The sequence below is a fragment of the Typopeltis vanoorti genome, chromosome 8 (assembly GCF_054136105.1).
Source record: "Typopeltis vanoorti isolate ZY-2024b chromosome 8, IOZ_Tvanoo_1.0, whole genome shotgun sequence".
Lineage (NCBI taxonomy): Eukaryota > Metazoa > Arthropoda > Arachnida > Uropygi > Thelyphonidae > Typopeltis > Typopeltis vanoorti.
Window position 1 is genome coordinate 80,051,894 of NC_143556.1, and position 19,558 is coordinate 80,071,451.

A 19,558-nucleotide genomic window follows, 5' to 3' on the forward strand; every position below is an offset into this window, starting at 1 on the left:
AATTTGGAGTTTAATTTTTGTACTTATTTTCTTGCAACATTAACATTTTCTTTAAAATGTGAGTGTTCAGATTAATTTGTTCGCTACTGTAGTCCTAGGTAGTGCACCTTCTATGGGCATTTGTAGGCAGCCTAGGATGTAAATTGGAACCTCTGACAATTAATGTTTCCCAGATTTTGTGAAGTTTTTTTAAACCTGTATTTTCTTAAATTCAGTTGATTTCTGAGTGCTGCTGCAGATTCCAAAAACAGTCTTTTTTAAATTTACTGTGAAGCATGGTGTTTTTTCCACCAGAAGATCTTATCAGTGGTATCCGATATATGGTATGCAAGATCAGATTGACTACAGTGGTGATTGCAGATGTAAGTTTTATGTCCATCTAATATGTTTTATAGTAGATGTTTCACTATTCATCAAATATAAGTTTTATGTTCTACCTGTCTGTCCAAAGTGCAGGAACAGGGTACTTTATATACTCCAGACACTGAGAGAAGAGGGAGCTGATCTTGGGTAGAATGGATAAGGGTAGTTAGCTAGTTTCTGGTGGGACTTAAATGCTTCATAAAGGTTGTACTTTTTTTTAAAGATCTGGCTGTTTTTTTGGATGTAACTGGGATGTAGGGGATATTGATGGCATTTCTGAAATCCTTCTGAAGAGATGGCCTAGGATTGATTATTTCTTAATTCTGTAAGCACTGGAGCCATTGGATATGAAGGTCTTGTGTGTTTATAGCCAAGTTCTGTTGAGAGAGAAAGAGATTCCACTGGAACAGTGAATGAGATTCTCATTTATTTCATGTAAAAGTAAATTTCTTCATATTGTAAGATGCAATATTTGTTTATATGTCTGATTCATTTATTTTTCAGGAACAAAACAGAAATGGGTACCTCTTGATATAGAACCAGCTAAAACTGAAAGGAGAAAACCTGGTAAAGGTGGCAATGATAGAGTGTCTCGCTATAGGCAAGATAGAGATGACAGGGACTCAAAAAGAGAAGACAGAGGAAAAGACAAGGATGAGAAACAAGGAAATGAATGGTCTGTGGACTCGGGTATTAAAGGTAAGTTTAGATCTTGCTTACAAGAGAGAAAACTTAATTATATTACAGGAGAGAGATTCATATTATGACAGTCCAGCATTGAAATGTTTAGACGAAGTTTCTGTGATGAATTACTTTCCAAAGTTTATTGCTTTGTACTTGGTTTCAGTTTTAAAGCAAAGCAAAAAAAAAAAAAAAATTTTCTATATTTTATAGAAATTTTTTTTAGTAGAATAAGTAGAACTTTGAAATAATATTTCTTACAATTTTTTTTAAACTGTTTCTTATTAAGAAAGTTTAATCTGCAAATAATATTTTTCTTCTCAACTTTGCCATCCTCAGTCCAAATTAGGGATGTGCTGAACCATGATTTGGCCAAAGAATTAAATGTTCTGTTTGAAATTTGGTTGAAGCACTAAATATTAGGCAAAGCATTCCCATTCATGTGTCGTCTCCTATCTAGAAGGCTGACTACTATGATGTGACTCATGGTTAACTATGGGCGTAACGACATGTGGTGAGGACCTTATCTCTTACGCATATTGTCGTAAGTATTCATGACTGTAATCCATGTGTGTTCGCGTGGCGAGTTTGCCTGTTCTGAGGGACGGAAAACCAGAGTTTCCCGGTGAAAAAACCCTCTGCCTCCGTATGAGACTCACCTTTAGTCAAAACAGACTAGATAAAGTTCCTCACGTCATAGACGGGAATTGAACCCAGGTCTTTCCGACCAAGAGCTTCGTCTATACTGACTGAGCTACAGAGGCTCCCAGGCAAAGCATACTGAATTAAATTTTAGAAACAGATGCTTGGGTGGAGGACATTAAAATTGATAAAAATTTTTTTAATAGGTGTATTTTTGTTTAAACATTTGTTTATAAAATTCACCGTGTTTTGGCCAAATTGTGGAATGAAATTTAAAAGATATATCGTAATACTTTGCCTAACCATGTAACCACATTGAAAGTGTTAAAATGAAATTTATCATCCTTATTTCATAGCCAAATACTAAACTTTGTCATACTAAAATTCTCTGACATTGGATTGTTTTAGTATTGAATGAAAGTTTTTGCTCTCTTAAGGTTTCTGCTTGGTCTCTGAAGAGAACCAGTCAGTACAAAACAGCTATCAGGCCAGTAAAACCTTTATCAAATTCACTAATAAATTTTAAGTAGTGCACGCTAAGGCAACTACAATGCCAGGGATTGTATTCTCATAAGCTCTCTGGTCAAATTATGAAACTTTCATAGTTTCTGCATACATTTCGCTTTGCAATCATGTTGGATCTTTAATATTCACTATTTCTATATAATTTATGTAACCAAAATGAAGACATAGTGCTCTTTCTTTATTAAATAATGTATAAATTTTTGCTCCTCTTTTAACATATGATACTGAGAGTGGATAAAACTCTTCATTAGGAAAGCAGCTGAAGAAAGCTAGCTTAGCTACTACTTAAGCAACATAAATAGCTTAAGTAGTAGTTTGTGTACAGCTTGGATTTCTTTAGCATGTTCCTCTCTATGATGTATCTCAGATACATGGACTTGCTGCTGCTTTAGAATAGTGTATAGTTTCTTTATGTCAGTCATAGGATTTTAAATTTTATATTGGATATAGTAATTACAGACTTTTTTTTTTTCATATATTATTCAGTTCATGAAGTAAGCATAAATCACCCTTTAGGATTTTATGAAACCATAACTGCATTCCAACATTACTATTGTTTTTCTCCTCTCTTCTATGATACATATGGCATTTTAGCTATTTCATCAAAATTACTCTGAAGTCTTGTGGCAAAATAGTGAACATATCAGATGTCTAAAATTGAAATGTAAATATCAGGGATGGCAAGGGATGAAAATATGGTTCTCTTACCCATATACCAAACATTTATATTTGGTTTATGAGCAAGAGTCTTAGTCGTTTCTTTCAAAAGTTTTTTCCCTAAACGAAATGGCATTTATTCATGACTTTGTTTCTAAAAAACCTATCACTAGCAGATACTTGATAACTAATTATTTAAATTAAGGGGATATTTAATCCCACATTATTTCAAAGCCGAATAAGAAAACTCTAAGATATAAATAAATCAAAGAGTTTCATGCTGAATATAGCAAACTATAAAAATTCGGCAAGTCCAAGCATGAGCAAACACACTTGGACAAATTTTTACATCGTCGAAGTGAAGCCTTTTGACTCTTTATTTCATTAATTTATCTGTGCACCTTTTTGACAACTTGTACTGTAAAGTATTAAAGCTATTATCTCTACAATCTTGGTATTATTTGGTCTTCCTACTCACTGATGAGACCTCAATAAAGGTTGAAACTAGTCTGGGTAGTGACCTATCTCCCTTAATGTAAAAAACATACATCTCCTAGGGGATGAGTTTTACATTAGGACAAATACTAAGAATAGCAATTCTAGCTTTATCCACCTTTACTACGAGTTGCCCAGTATTGCACCACCCAGGTGGTGCAATACTGGGCTCACGCTCGGACTCGCCAAACTTTTATAGTTTGCTATATTCGGCATGAAACTCTTTGATTTATTTATATCTTAGAGTTTTCTTATTCAGCTTTGAAATAATGTGGGATTAAATATCCCCTTAATTTAAATAATTTTTACATCGCTGAAGTGAAGCCTTCATCATCATCATCAAATTCCTGCCATGTACCCGCAAGGGGTGTACAGGATATGACAGTACTACATGAAAAAATTACATCATTACTAACTTACTATCTACAATTTTCCTCCAAATCAGTCTCTTACTTGTCAAGACTCCAACATTATCAGATCTTATATTTCTATCGTCTAAGGCACTTTGTACCATATCAATCCACCTATATCTTGGTCTTCGTCTGGGTCGTTTTCCTGCCAACCTGGCAGAGAACACTTGTTTTGCTAATCTTTCCTCTCCCATTCTATTTAAGTGACCATACCACCTGAGATTAGCTCTGCTAATGCATTCCTGGATGCTGACAATGTTAAGTTCTTTCCAAATATCCTCATTTTTAATATGATATTGCCATTGATGCCATCTGTTCACGCCTCTAATCTTTCTCAGGACTCTCATATCTGCGGTCTCTAGTCTTTGGTCAAGTGTTTTACTTCTGACCCAGCTCTCCGATCCATAAGTTAAAACTGGTTTGAACACTGTCATGTATACAGCTAATTTAGTGTTCCGACTAATTGCTCTCGTATTCCATATGAATTTATTCAATTGACTTCCCACCATACCAGCTTTGCTGATTCTGTTGTCTATTTCTATATTTAATTTACCATCTTCAGTAAAAATCGTGCCTAAGTAGCTGAACTGTTTTACTTGTTCCACAGGTTCCCAATTCACAACACAGTTGACATTTTCAATGATTCTACCTATTTTCATTGTCTTTGTCTTTTTATTGCTGACCATCATACCATGTCTATTACAACAGCTATTCAATTTAGTCAGAGAATTTTGCAGACTTGTAGCAGATTTATTTAGAAGTATAACATCATCCGCATAAAGCAAAGAGCTGACATTAAATCTCCAATTTTGATATCAGGTTTAATACCACTTTCCTTCATAATGTGATCCATATAGATAATGAATAACAGAGGTGATAATGTACATCCTTGTCTCACACCAGATTTAACATTAAACCATATTCCTGTACTTCCTTAAATTATAACTGCTGACTTACAACTAAAATAAAGACTAAGTATTGCTTGATATAATGCCCCATTGACACCATATAACTGCAGCGTATTGAATAGCTTCTCTCTTGGAACCTTGTCATATGCCTTTTCCAAATCGACAAAACTTAAATACATATCTTTGTTATATTCCCATGCTTTCTCGACTATTTGTGTAAAGTGAAGATCTGATCCAGACAGCCTCTATTTGTCCTGAATCCAGCTTGTTCTTCACCAAGCTTTTCTTCCACAATTCTTCTCAACCGTTTCTCAAGTATACTTGCATAGATCTTGCCAGGAACACTCAGTAGGGAAATACCTCTATAATTCTCACATTCAGTTTTATTTCCCTTTTTATATATGGGTACTATGAGAGCTCTACTCCAATCATCAGGAATTCGTCCCTCTGTCCAGGCTTTCTGAACTATGCAGTGCAGCCACTGTAAGACTCTTATACCACCATACTTCAGCATTTCTGGTCAAATATCATCTACTCCTGCTGCCTTTCCACATTTCAAGCCTTTGATGGCTTTTTCTACTTCATGTATGGATATGTATTCCTGACTGTATGCCTGGTCGGTGTTTTTTATCACTGTGCTGTCATCACTGCTTGTTTCATTTAGCAGTTTTTCAAAGTAATTACTCCATACTTCAAGGATATCTTTTTCTCCTGTTTTCATGTCACCTTTATCATCTCTAACTCCTTTTACAGCACTCTTTCCTCCATTCCTAAGTTTCTTCAACAACCTCCAGAATATTTTGCCACCTTCTTGATATTTATTTTCTATATTCTTGCCAAAGTACTCCCATGACTTTTGTTTAGCTAGTTTTACACACTGTTTAGCTTTCTTACATTTGTCTCTGTATTCTGTAAGAGTAAAAGCTGACTTATTTGCCAGGAACTTTTGATATGCTTTCTTCTTTTCCTTCACTGCCTCTTTAACTTCCTGTGTCCACCAGGGAGTACTGATTTTTTTATCCTTGCACACAACCTCACCACATGCCTCTCTGGCAGAATCAATCAATGTTTTCTTCAGAGTTTGCCACTGAATCTCCAAGGTTTGATTCCTGTTCTCAAACTCTTTCATTTTCTTTTCAATAATCTTTCTGTATTTTAGTCTACAGTTCACATCTGAGAGCTGCTCAACTTTTATTCGCTTTAAAACTTTCTTACATGTTATTCTTTTCAATATGAAATTCAATTTTATCCTGCTCAAGACTAAATAGTGATCACTTCCAATTTCAAATCCTCTGTACACTCTGGTGTCCTGCACCAGGGAGAAAACATCATTATCAACAATAACATAGTCAATGAGACTTTTCTTATTCCTAGCCTCTTCTCTCCATGTGAATTTGTGCACATTTTTATGTTGGAACATGGTGTTAGTAATAGCCAGTCCATGTCCTGAGCAGAAATCCAACAGATATTTGCCATCATTATTAGCTTTGCTCTTTTCTCCAAATTTTCCCAAAATATTTTTGTATGTCTCACAATCATTTCCTACTCAGCTATTTAGATCCCCAACAAGGACCAACTTTTCCTTTTTCATTGTGTCAGTTGCTTTTTCTAAAGCGTCAAAAAATTCCTCCACTTCTACCTTAGTAGAACCTTCTGTGGGACCATAGGCACAAATAAGTCTCATTGTCCAGTTCCCCATTCTCATATTTGCCCACATTACTCTACTTGAGACTGACTGCCATTCAAGAAGATTAACCTTGTATTTTGTGTTGAATATTATGGCTAATCCTTCTTTTCCTTGATTGTCATTGCCTGAATATAACATTTTGTATTTATTGCTCAGAAAGATCTCATTTGGTGTTTTTTGTTTCAGTCACCCTTATTATGTCGATCTGGTACTTATCTAATTCCTCAGCTAGCTCCATTTCTTTGCCATTCAGGCTTCTTACATTGATAGTACCGATCTTTAACTCTGGTGATGTTGAGTTGGGATTTGTTTTCAGATTTGTTCCAGTAGCTGACTTTTCGTTGTTCGCCCTGGTTCCCTGGCAAAAACAACGGGGGGGCCTTGTTTAACCGGGCGACACCCCAGCCGGCATGAAATTTTGTCATGTTGTACCACCATTTTTTTATTTTGGTTTAACCAATAAGAATACAATGTGGTCGGCTAAATCCCAAATTGCCAGCCAATCCTCGTTCGTTCAGTATCAAAGTAGATACCCAACAGGGTGCACCACGAGAAGGTGAGGATTGGACATTAGGTCAGAAGCCCTGGTCGGTTCTCCGCATTCCTTTAAAGGCTATGTGGAGGTCTCCTCTCAGTTATAGAGCTTTGACCCTTAAGCATCCCATATATAAATACAATAGAATATATATAAACAAAAATTATATTTATTTTAATATAAAAAGAAATATTACATAACAAAGATAATTTGGATATATGCTTTTAACTATATAACAATTAGTATAAATGTAGATTTATTTTACATATTTATCCATCTTGCTTTAGTTGCCACAAAATGTTTAATATCTTTAATGTCTAATGAATCCATATTATTTTCAATTGATATAATTGATAAATCCTTTAGATGCTCTCCATACATTTTTGACCGCAAATAATTTATTAGTTTCAGTTTTGAAAAACTTCTTTCCCCCGATGCTATGGATATTGATAATGTTAAATAAATACGCATCACAATCGCAGTATTCGGAAACGTGTCGGTTAATTTATTTTCGTATATATAATTTAAAACATCCTGAAGAGCTGACTCTTTTTTAATAAAACATTGCAAAGTTTTCAATTCCTCAAATAAAGTCTTACCATCAATATCTTGATTGTCGCTAGTTTTAAGTGCAAATCTTTACAATGTTTCGTTAAATTTTCATCGCTCCAGTCTTTTAATTTGCTTATGTCTCTTATTACTTTAAAGTCCTCTCTATGTTGTTTTAAGTATGAATCTTTCCGTGACTGAAGTTATTGCCATGTCTAAAATCGCGAAGAAAAAATTTATTTAAAAATTTTGTTTAGGATCATGCGTTGTCTCATCTGATGCTTCGTAACCCGACATTTTTGTTTTTGTTCTTTTGCGAATGTCTGGAAAAATAGGATCAATATTAAGATCATTTGCTACATCTTTTGCAGTTCTAATAATATTTTCAAAATATTCGTTTGTTCGGCAAGTATTTAATTCTTACATAACATAATAAAGATTTTCTGTAATTTTTCCTATATCAAATGTCGGATTCTGCATTATTTTGCATTATCAAACATGAACAGAGCAAATAAATTTAAACAAATAAATCTTTGAAATTATCTTGTCTACCTGAACTCTAGAATCGATATCTAGTTTTATCTTCCGTAATATCAAAAAGGTAAATTTCCTTGATATTATTTTTAAGTGGCTTTATTGGTTCTACTCTACTTTCCCACCTAGTATAGTTCGCCCACCGATTTGAGGTCTCTCGACACTTCTGCGCATCTCAGAAAAAGGAGAATCCATTCCGATAATAGGGTAATCAGTCCGTATAGTGGGATGAGTTGTTTATTATTACCGGTCGGAAAATTAACTTCTCTTTTATGATTATTGTAGTTAACTATGTTGCTTGTATAACAGTCGGAAAATTTTACCTATAAAGCACGTGATTTCACGTGTTGGCGACCAATTCGGACGTCTTTTTTAATGTTTTTTTAATATAGCTCAACGCTTCACAAATATTGAAAAATAATTATATAATTGCTGTACCTCCCCAAAAATTTACAGTTTCACAGGATATCTTAGCTGCATCATTAACTACCAAATTTAATGAATGAGCAGCACATGGAATAAAAAAAGCCCTTGAATTTATTTCAAGGATTTTTTTCTGCAGTTCATTATGTTTGTTTGCCTCGCATATTTGAACTGTTATCATAAGCTTGGCTGCGTAATGTTAAAACATTCAATAATTTTTTATAAATTGAAATAGTCCTTTCCCTGTGGTATCTTCTACAGATTAAAACCCCAAAAATGTTCATGAATTTCTGCTATATTTGTATCTTTATTTTGATTAACAAATCTAATAACAATAGATAATTGTTCTATGTGGCGTATATATCCAGAGTAGTGTCAAGAATTAATGAATAATATTTCGCCTTTGTAACCATTTCTAAAATTTTTTGTTTTATAGCTTCAGAAATTATATGGATGATTTCATTTTGTATTTTATCACCTAAATAATGAGCAATGTTCCTTTTTTGTGATGTTTGGATGCGATGCAAGTGTTCTGCTATTATCGAATCAAATTTAGCGACTGTTTCTACTAACTTAAAAAAATCATTGTTATCATTTTCAAAAACTTTTTGTGAAGAACCTCTAAAAGCTATACACTGTCTTGATAAATATTGTATTATGTAGATTAACCATTCTATAACAGATTACCAATATTTTTTCTCAGTTTCGTATAATCTTTGTTGTGTGCAATCAATAATGCATTTCTTAATCAACGACATTTTAAATTTGCTGTATTTTAAACAGTTTTTAATGTGCGCGGAACTTGTCTTGTGTATTTTTAGTATATGACTCAAATGTTGCCAATCGTTACAACCGTATTCGTTAATAAGTTGGAAATTTTGACTATCAAATATTTTGCAATAATAATAACAAACTGAATTTCACGATTCTGAATAAACTAAATAATAATAATAAATAAAAATATATTTCATTGTAAATGTCTGTTTTATTTGAATTTAGATGTACATTTAAACAAAAAAAAAAAAGATTTATTTTTAATAGAACAAAATTTATAAAGATACTATACATTTTTACTTAATATAAATAATTTATCATCAATGATAGGAGGGAAATTGCTTATTTCTATATCTGCTATATTGCTCTCTTTTGTGCGTTTTATAAATCCAGTCTTTAACTAATAAGCTATACTTAACAATTTGAAAGCTAAAAAAATTACCGTATTTACTTCACTATAACTCGCACATTTTTCCCAAAATTAAAGCTAAAAAATTGTGCTGGGAGATATATGTGGGGATTTTCGGAAACTGAAGTTTTCAGGAAAAAAAAATGAAAATGAGTATGACTTACCAAGAAGCTTCTATTCTCCATCACTTCTGTCCTCAAGAGCAGTTTCCTTGTGTGTGATCAAAGTTATCTACCCAAATAGTCATCTTCTTTCCCATTATATCAAGCAAAAATTGCCAGTAATTTAAGACTTGAGATACATAATGAAAAATCCTTGACAAATTACTAATGAGAAGTGAAAGATGTGCACGATTGTAGGCCAGTATAATAGAGAAGAAGCCACTATTAAAAAATGCATATGATTGGTGCGGTATTAACAAAAGATCATGCTACCCAAACAAAACAAGCTGACAATTGAATTGAAATGCTAATTCTCTTAAACCAATTTCCATAATATCTGAAATGTATCTCAAGCAAAATATCTCAAGCAAAACCACATGTTGCAGGTGCAACATGTGGTTTCCTTGAGTGTATATAGCAGTTTCTGTTGGAGAGAAGATGTGATTCATTAGCCAGTGTTTATATTCGCAGTTGTCTATAATTGCACTATTTGTTGAGAAATATATTACAGTCTGCAAATGATGTCTGTGAACCTTATCCAGTGACATGATAAAACTAATTGGTTTTCGTGTTTCTGCAGTATAATGGCTGTTGGGGATAGCGTATTGTTTACTGCAGGGAGTGAATTATCACTCAAATGTGAAATTTGGGGCGATAGAGACTCCAATTTGAGTAGGAGAATTCATGCATAATATAATTTAATATATATATATATTTATATATAGACTATAAAAGTTAATGAAATTCACATCGTATGATACTTTATGGGTTGTTTCCTTAAGTATCCAATAAGTGGATTCTAAAATGTTGTTTTGGTATGTATGACTATAATTTTTTTATTAATAAAATATAATAAGCACATATTTAACTGTCAATGGGAAATGGCCCCTTTTTTATTTGGTAAACTAAACGCTGTATTTTTGTAAAATATCTTGTTGCCATAATATGGCTGAATGAGCGCCCTTATTAAGCAGCACTGTGAGGCAGGCTGCCTCTATGCTACATCCTGTCGACTGCACTGGTCAAAGCACAGTGTAAGAATGAATTCACGGTCTGTCTTAAACTAACAATTTCTACTAAAAATATAATAAACAATCGAGAATATTTATAAAATTTTCGCTGAGTCGATGCTTACTTTGTGAAATAAAATCTGTGGTAATATTGATAATGTTTCACTTCAAATGATATAATTCAAGAATAAGAAAAAAAAAATTTTTTTTATTTTTATTATTTCCTGTGGTGAAATGGCGCCCCTATCTTCATGCACCCTTGTGCGGTGCACAATCTGCACAACTGCATGGCTCAACCCTGGGTCAGAGAGAGAGACTATTTTGAGTTAAGAGTGGCTACAAAACATTGATGTTGCCTCAATCCCAAAGAGGATGAGGGAAGCATTCTTACGATAGTATGGGCATGTGGCCAGGGTTGACAAGGAATCTATTGCAGGATGGGCCCTTACACTTAGCCCAGATGGCTGATCCAACAAAGTGATGGTTGGACAGCCTAAAATACCAAATGCAGGCCATGGGTTTCTGCCTTACTGATACTGCAAACCGAACAAAATAGAGGGCCAAACAGGATGTAACGCTAGGAAGAATAAGTTACTATGAAACGTTCTCCTAACCTTAACAAGCATGGCTATATTAATCTTCCAAAACCTTGGGAGACAGTCATATTAAGATCAATTGCTCTACCATTAAGGGATTAAAAGCTGATCAGGGTAATTACATGATGAAAAAATAGTAGCTTGTATGTTTATCTTTGAGAAATTACAAAGTGGTTAGTATAGACGATCCATTTCAGATGGTAGGGAAGTTAATAGCAGTAAATTTGGGGTAGTAGGAAAAATAATAAATCTCTAGTTTGTTGCAGATGTAGATCCCCTCGACAGTATGTATGTGTAGAAAGTTGTACCTCTAGGTTACAGATTCTTCTTCTTTAGCCTCTATTCTGTTTCTAGCCAGTGTCCACCGTCTTGTCTAATCTAGATTGTCTCTCTATCTTGTTCTTTGACAACCTTTCCTTCTCTTTATATTTCAGGAGACGTCCTGCGAGTCAGACTCCTAGAAGAAGGCCACATTTCACTTAAACCACCTGTCATAACTTCTCTTGAATTTATTCACATTGTGTGTACTCAATTCTCCAGTTGCAAGCCATTTCAGTTGATCACCACTCTGAGAGAAAACTCTGGCTCTCACTACTTTCTTGATTGCAGCATTCATCCTCAACTTCCATGGATGCTCTCTCATTCTCTCCCCACTTACTATAAAATGAAAAATTCCATCTAGGTATGTATTCTATAGGATACCTAGTTTGACTCTTTCAGAGATGTATAAGGCTCAGTCATGTCATCCTCTTCTTTCTTCTGTTTGCAGTCCCCAAATTCTCAGTCAGTCTGACCTCATATACATTCCACAATCCTGATACCATCTGTAACACGTGTGTGTGTGTCGAGGAGGTATCTGTAGAAGTTTGTTTCTTTGTTGTTGAAAACTTGAATTATTCATATTTATATTTTGTTTCATTTTATGAAATAATATATTAGGTTCATCAGATAGTAGCCAGAAAAAAGGTGATAATCATGAAGGCAGAGAAAGAAAAAGTAGGAGTTTTCGAGGTGGAAGGAGAGGAAGGGGAGGACAAGGCAGGAATTGGAATGGTCGAAACAGAGGTAAGGTTTTATTTAATGGCATGCCATATTATAAAATTTATTTCTAGTATATTAGTTACTATAATCATCAATAGCTTTCTTCATTCCACTGCTGAATGTCTCTACACTTCTTCCATTTTAGCCGATCTTGTGCATCTCTACTCCATAAGTATCCATGATATCTTTTTATCTCATCTTCCCATCTTGCTCATATCCTACCTGGTCTTGGATGTCCAATCCTTAGTATTCATTGTTTTCTTTGTTCCCATTTTTGCAGACATTCCCATCACATTGTCTTGTTCTCCACTATTTATTAGAACCTCTGTAGCTCAGTTGGTTTCGATGACGCCCTTTGGTTGGAAAGACCTGGGTTTGAATCCCATCTAGGATGTAAAGAACCTTTATCAGGGCTTTCAAATGATGGTGAGTTAGCTGGCCTCATACGGAGGTAGATGGTTTTTTTCTCTTGGAAACTTGGAGTTTTCATCCCAGAACAGACAAACCAGCCACTAGAACATACGCAATTAACATACATAATGTGCTGGCCTTGTAGCATGAGTTGCTTTGGAAATAAATCTAAATAAACCAAACCAATCCACCAAATATTGCCTTGTATTATTGTGGCAGTATACAATGTCGCTGTTTGTTTCCTTATTCACTTCTTAGTCTCTTTAATCTAAAAGTGTTATTCCCAGAATGGCTTTCATCTGTTTCAGTCTCTACAACTTTGTAGTAGGGTTCCAAGTTTCTCTACTCTAAGTCGAAAGCTTTCCATAATCTGTAAAAGCTAAGGAAATGTTTTAGCTCCCCACTATTATTTGATATAAGACTTGTGGAATTTGAGGTTAGAACAAGTTAGAAGAGGCAGGTTATTCTAAAACCTTCTTCTTTTTTTTGATTGATGGAAATTTGATATATTGTTTATTCTGGTATCTACAATTTTTGTAAAAAAGTTTATATACAATGCCTGACTGGCAGAAGAGAATTACAGGAATACCTTGTATAGCGCGGTTTTGAACAACGCGTTTTTTATTATTACACTTATCATTATTACACTAACATTGTCAACACTGACCAGGCGACTCCCGGGCGCCGCAAGTGACAGTCGAGAGCCACATTTATGCAGTAGTTATTCGATTGGCTCTCACGTAGACATGTTCTTTCCCCGCGGCATTTTATTATTTACATTAATATTAGTATTTAATACTTTTTTATTATTTAAGTATGAGTGAAAAGAGACAAAACAAAGAAGACACTGTTGGAGTAACAAAAAAATGTAAGTGGTTGACATTAGAGAAGAAACTTGAAATTATAAAATGTCACGAGAATGGCGCTTCGTTTGCTAAAATAGCACGTGAGAATTCAATGAATGAGTCATCTGTACGAACAATTATTCAGAGCAAAGAAAAGATTAAACAACATGGAATGAGCACCGCTTCTTATATGTCAAAAGTGATCACGAGAAATCGATCTTCTACAATGGAAAATATGGAACACCTTCTAATGATCTGGATTGAAGATTGTAATTAGAAAAAGATTCCTTTGAGTCAAATGATAATCCAGGTAAAAGCAACAAGTCTATATGACAAAATAAAAGAAAATGAAAATGAAAATGAAGGAGGTACAACCAGTGAAACTTTTATAGCAAGTCGCGGGTAGTTCTACAATTTCAAAAAGCATTTGGGACTCCATAACGTAAGAATCCAAGGTGAAAGCGCAAGTGCTGACACTAAAACTGCAGAATTATTTCCCAATGAATTGAAGGAGCTTATTGAGAAGGAAGGCTACACAGATGATCAAATTTTTAACGTTGACGAGACTGGCTTGTTCTGGAAAAGAATGCCATTGCGCACATTTCTAGCAGAGAAGGAAAAAACACAAGCTGGATATAAAGTGTCAAAAGACCGATTGACACTTTTACTAGAAGGTAATGCATCAGGTGATTTAAAATTGAAGCCACTGCTAGTGTACAGAGCGGAAAACTCAAGAGCTCTTAAGGATTTCTTTGCTGTTCATTGGCGTTCAAATAAAAAAGCATGGGTGACTTGTTCAATTTTCGAAGACTGGTTTAAAACTTGTTTTTGCCCTGAAGTTAAAAGCTATTGTAAAACGAATTCCTCTTAAAAATTTTCTTTTATTAGACAATGCACCAGGCCATCCAACTCTATTGACTGACTTAGATGAAAATGTCAAGATTCATTTTTTCCCTCCAAACACAACATCAATTATGCAGCCAATGGATCAAGACGTTATCTCCACTTTCAAGGCTTACTATTTAAGACGAACCTTTACTCAAGCTATTAAAGCTGCAGCAGAAGAAGATTCTTGGACTTTGAGTGAATTTTGGAAGAAATTTAACATAAAAGATGCCATTCAAAATATTTATGAATCTTGGCAAGATGTGACTCAAAGCAACATGAGAGCCGTGTGGCATAATATCTTGCCGCATTGTTCAAAGGACTTTGTTGCTTTTGTAACACAGAAATTGTGCAGATGGGCAAAGATATTGGTTTTACAAGTTTCGATTGTAACAATGTGAATGAATGTATTGATTCTCATTCAAATGATCTGGATGATGAAACCCTTTTGGAGTCGGAACAACAACGAGCCTATGAAGCAGAAGAAGATGAAGATGACCAAGAATTTTCCTTTGCTGACCTTTCAACTTTTGTGAGAAAAATCGACGAAGCTTCCGACTTTCTCATAAATGCCGACCTGAATTTGGAAAGAAGCATCAAAGTGAGACAAAGTCTCAACAATGCCATCAAATGCTACAGAGATCTAGTACTTGAAGAGACAAAGAAGACAAGGATGGTTCAACGAACACTAAAAGACTACTTTAGTAAAAAGTAAATTACTGTACGCTAAAATTGATGCAATATTTGTTTAGTTTTCTACAACTTTTATATCAGATTAAAAGGATTTTATTTGTTATTCAGTTAATAAAAATAAAATTTTTTTTTCATTTTTAAAGATTTTTATTATCCTAAATTTTTGTAATAAACAAATTAAATTGAAAACCTTTATAAATAGACCTCGTACAACGCGGTTTTGCATAGTGCGGACTCTTCTTGGAACCAATTAACCGTGCTATACAAGGTATACCTGTAGGTCTAATATCTTAGGCCAGTTTTATCATCTTATGTAAAGGATAATTTTTACAACTTTTGAGGATTGTTCCTTCTTTAAATACTAGATATCATTTTGCTAGTTTTATATGCAGGTGATCTCCATTTTTCAACATTTCTATTAGTATTCCATAAAGTTGATTGTATATTCATTGTGATTTTTAGTATATCTATCTTTATTGTTGGTGTCTATCTCTTTCTTTTATTTGTTTGTAATTCTTGATAAAATATTGCTCTGTTTGTAAAGAGTGTTTCCTTTCATTTTTTATAGCTGTCGTATAAAGATTACCTGTATGATCAAAAACTTTTCATTACCTTGTTGCTTTTTTCTGTTATCATTTTTGTATTTAAGTGTCTTACAAACCTCATTTCCCTGCAAGGATAGAAAAATCAGAACTGCATGGTAGACACAGGAAATTTAAAGAGGCAGTAAAGGAAAAGATAACATATCGAAAATTCCTAGCGAATAAGTCACCCTCTGCTCTTAGAGAATACAGAGACTATGTAAGAAAGCTGAACACTGTATAATACTAGTTAAACAACAGTCATGGGAGGACTTTGGTAAGAGTATGGAAAATAAATATCAGGAAGATGGCAAAATATTCTTGAGGCTGTTGAAAAAGCTCAGAAATGAAGGAAAGAGTTCTGTAAAAGAAATTAGAAATGACAAAAGTTTATTTTCCACTTGGTTAGAGTATAATAAATTTAGTTTAATCCTTTATCCAAGTGTGAGCAAACAAAGTTTGCGCCTGAAAGTATCTTCAGGACTGGGTTAAGGTGGTACACACCAGGGCAACTCGTTGCAAAGGTGGAGCAAGCTACCAACACTCCTATCCTAGTATCTCCTATAATGCAAAACACATCTCCTTGCGGATATGTCTATTGTTATGCATTAAGGGAAGGGCCACTACCCAGACCGGTTTCGACCTTTATTGAGGTCTCTTCAGTGGGAGCCAGGCCCAAGTCGAGATATCAGGCAGAAGCATTAGCAGGTCAACTCCACCTATAGGAATTGCCAATTGGTGTGCCACCCTTTTTTAATAAATTACTCTGGATTTAGAGAAAGATGTTGAAAGTTTATTTTCCACTTGGTTAGAGTATAATAAATTTAGTTTAATCCTTTATCCAAGTGTGAGCAAACAAAGTTTGCGCCTGAAAGTATCTTCAGGACTGGGTTAAGGTGGTACACACCAGGGCAACTCGTTGCAAAGGTGGAGCAAGCTACCAACACTCCTATCCTAGTATCTCCTATAATGCAAAACACATCTCCTTGCGGATATGTCTATTGTTATGCATTAAGGGAAGGGCCACTACCCAGACCGGTTTCGACCTTTATTGAGGTCTCTTCAGTGGGAGCCAGGCCCAAGTCGAGATATCAGGCAGAAGCATTAGCAGGTCAACTCCACCTATAGGAATTGCCAATTGGTGTGCCACCCTTTTTTAATAAATTACTCTGGATTTAGAGAAAGATGTTGAAAGTTTATTTTCCACTTGGTTAGAGTATAATAAATTTAGTTTAATCCTTTATCCAAGTGTGAGCAATAGACATATCCGCAAGGAGATGTGTTTTGCATTATAGGAGATACTAGGATAGGAGTGTTGGTAGCTTGCTCCACCTTTGCAACGAGTTGCCCTGGTGTGTACCACCTTAACCCAGTCCTGAAGATACTTTCAGGCGCAAACTTTGTTTGCTCACACTTGGATAAAGGATTAAACTAAATTTATTATACTCTAACCAAGTGGAAAATAAACTTTCAACATCTTTCTCTAAATCCAGAGTAATTTATTAAAAAAGGGTGGCACACCAATTGGCAATTCCTATAGGTGGAGTTGACCTGCTAATGCTTCTGCCTGATATCTCGACTTGGGCCTGGCTCCCACTGAAGAGACCTCAATAAAGGTCGAAACCGGTCTGGGTAGTGGCCCTTCCCTTAATGCATAACAATAGACATATCCGCAAGGAGATGTGTTTTGCATTATAGGAGATACTAGGATAGGAGTGTTGGTAGCTTGCTCCACCTTTGCAACGAGTTGCCCTGGTGTGTACCACCTTAACCCAGTCCTGAAGATACTTTCAGGCGCAAACTTTGTTTGCTCACACTTGGATAAAGGATTAAACTAAATTTATTATACTCTAACCAAGTGGAAAATAAACTTTCAACATCTTTCTCTAAATCCAGAGTAATTTATTAAAAAAGGGTGGCACACCAATTGGCAATTCCTATAGGTGGAGTTGACCTGCTAATGCTTCTGCCTGATATCTCGACTTGGGCCTGGCTCCCACTGAAGAGACCTCAATAAAGGTCGAAACCGGTCTGGGTAGTGGCCCTTCCCTTAATGCATAACAATAGACATATCCGCAAGGAGATGTGTTTTGCATTATAGGAGATACTAGGATAGGAGTGTTGGTAGCTTGCTCCACCTTTGCAACGAGTTGCCCTGGTGTGTACCACCTTAACCCAGTCCTGAAGATACTTTCAGGCGCAAACTTTGTTTGCTCACACTTGGATAAAGGATTAAACTAAATTTATTATAGAAATGACAAAAGTGATATGGAAACCGGAGAAAAAGATATCCTTGATATATATGAAGTAATTACTTTGAAAAATTGCTAAATGAAACAAGCAGTGACAGCACAGTGATAAAAAAAACAACAACTCAAGAAGCATGCAATCAGGAATACATATCCATACTTGAAGTAGAAAAAGCCATCAAAAGCCTAAAATGTGGAAAGGCAGCAGGAGTAGATGAAACTTGACCAGAAATGCTCAGTATGGAGGTAAATGTTCAAGTAAAAGTCTTGCAGTAGTTGTACTGCATAGTTCAGAAGGCCTGGGCAGAGGGACGAATTCCAGATGATTTGAGTTGAGCTCTCATAGTACTCATATACAAAAAGGGAAATAAAATTGAATATGAGAATTACAGAGGTATTTCCCTACTGAGCGTTCCTGGTAAGGTTTATGCAAGTATACTTGAGAAACAGTTAAGAAGGATCGTTGAAGGGGAGCTTGTTGAAGAACAAGCTGGATTCGGGCCAAATAGAGGTTGTCATGATCAGATTTGAAAAATAGTTGAGAAATCGTGGGAATATGACAAAGATCTGTATTTAAGTTTTGTATACCTGCAAAAGTCATATAATAAGGTGCCAAGTTCAAAACATTACAGTCTTTATTTGAGTTGTAAATAAACATTTAAAATTGAAGGTAGTATAGGAAGTTGGTCTGAAAATAAATCTGGTGTCAGACATGGATGTATATTATCCCCTCTGTTATTCATTATCTATATGGATCATATTATGAATGAAAGTAGTATTAAGCCTGATATCAAAATTGGAGATATTAATCTCAGATCTTTACTTTATGCTATGATGTTATATTTTTAAATAAATCCAGTACAAGTCTGCAAGATTCCCTGCCTAAATTGAATAAGTGTTGTAATAAATTTCATATGAAAATCAGCAATAACAGGACAATGAAAATAAGCAGAAACATTGAAAATATCAGCTGCATTGTGAATGGAGAACCTATCCGTCCATCCATTAGTGATACTAACAGGCAATAAGTGCCCACAACCTTCCAGATATTCTTGGATTTCTTAACCATAATTCAAGGATAAGTTGGTTAGCCATATGCCTCCCAGAGTGTCCTATGTCTGTAGATCCATGTATTCACGGAGCTGGTTTGCCTGTTTGGTGAGATGAAAAACCAGAGTTTCTGGGTGAAAAGACCCCCTAATTCTGTATGCGATTGGCTAACTCACCTTTCATGAAAGAGACCAGATAAAGGTTCCTCACTTCATAGATAGGAATCAAACTCAGGTCTTTCTGACCTTTGGTCAGAAAGACTTGGGTCTATACCAACTGATCTATGGAGGCTCGAATGGAGAACCTGTAGAACAAGTAAAACATTTCAGCTACTTAGGCACAGTTTTTAGTGAAGACGGTAAATGAATTATGGAAATAGACAACAGAATCAACAAAGCTGGTATGGTAGGAATTCAACTGATTAAATTTATATGGAATAAAATT

General features: G+C 34.9%; 1 protein-coding gene across 1 annotated transcript in view; it reads left to right on the forward strand.

The window, feature by feature from the left end:
* Positions 1–19,558, forward strand: part of larp (La related protein) — a 321,561-nt gene that overhangs the window by 72,131 nt on the left and 229,872 nt on the right. The window contains exons 5-6 of the mRNA XM_090396411.1: positions 868–1,062; positions 12,299–12,424. Of these exons, the coding sequence (XP_090252537.1) occupies positions 868–1,062; positions 12,299–12,424 (321 nt within the window). The remainder of the gene's footprint in view (positions 1–867; positions 1,063–12,298; positions 12,425–19,558) is intronic.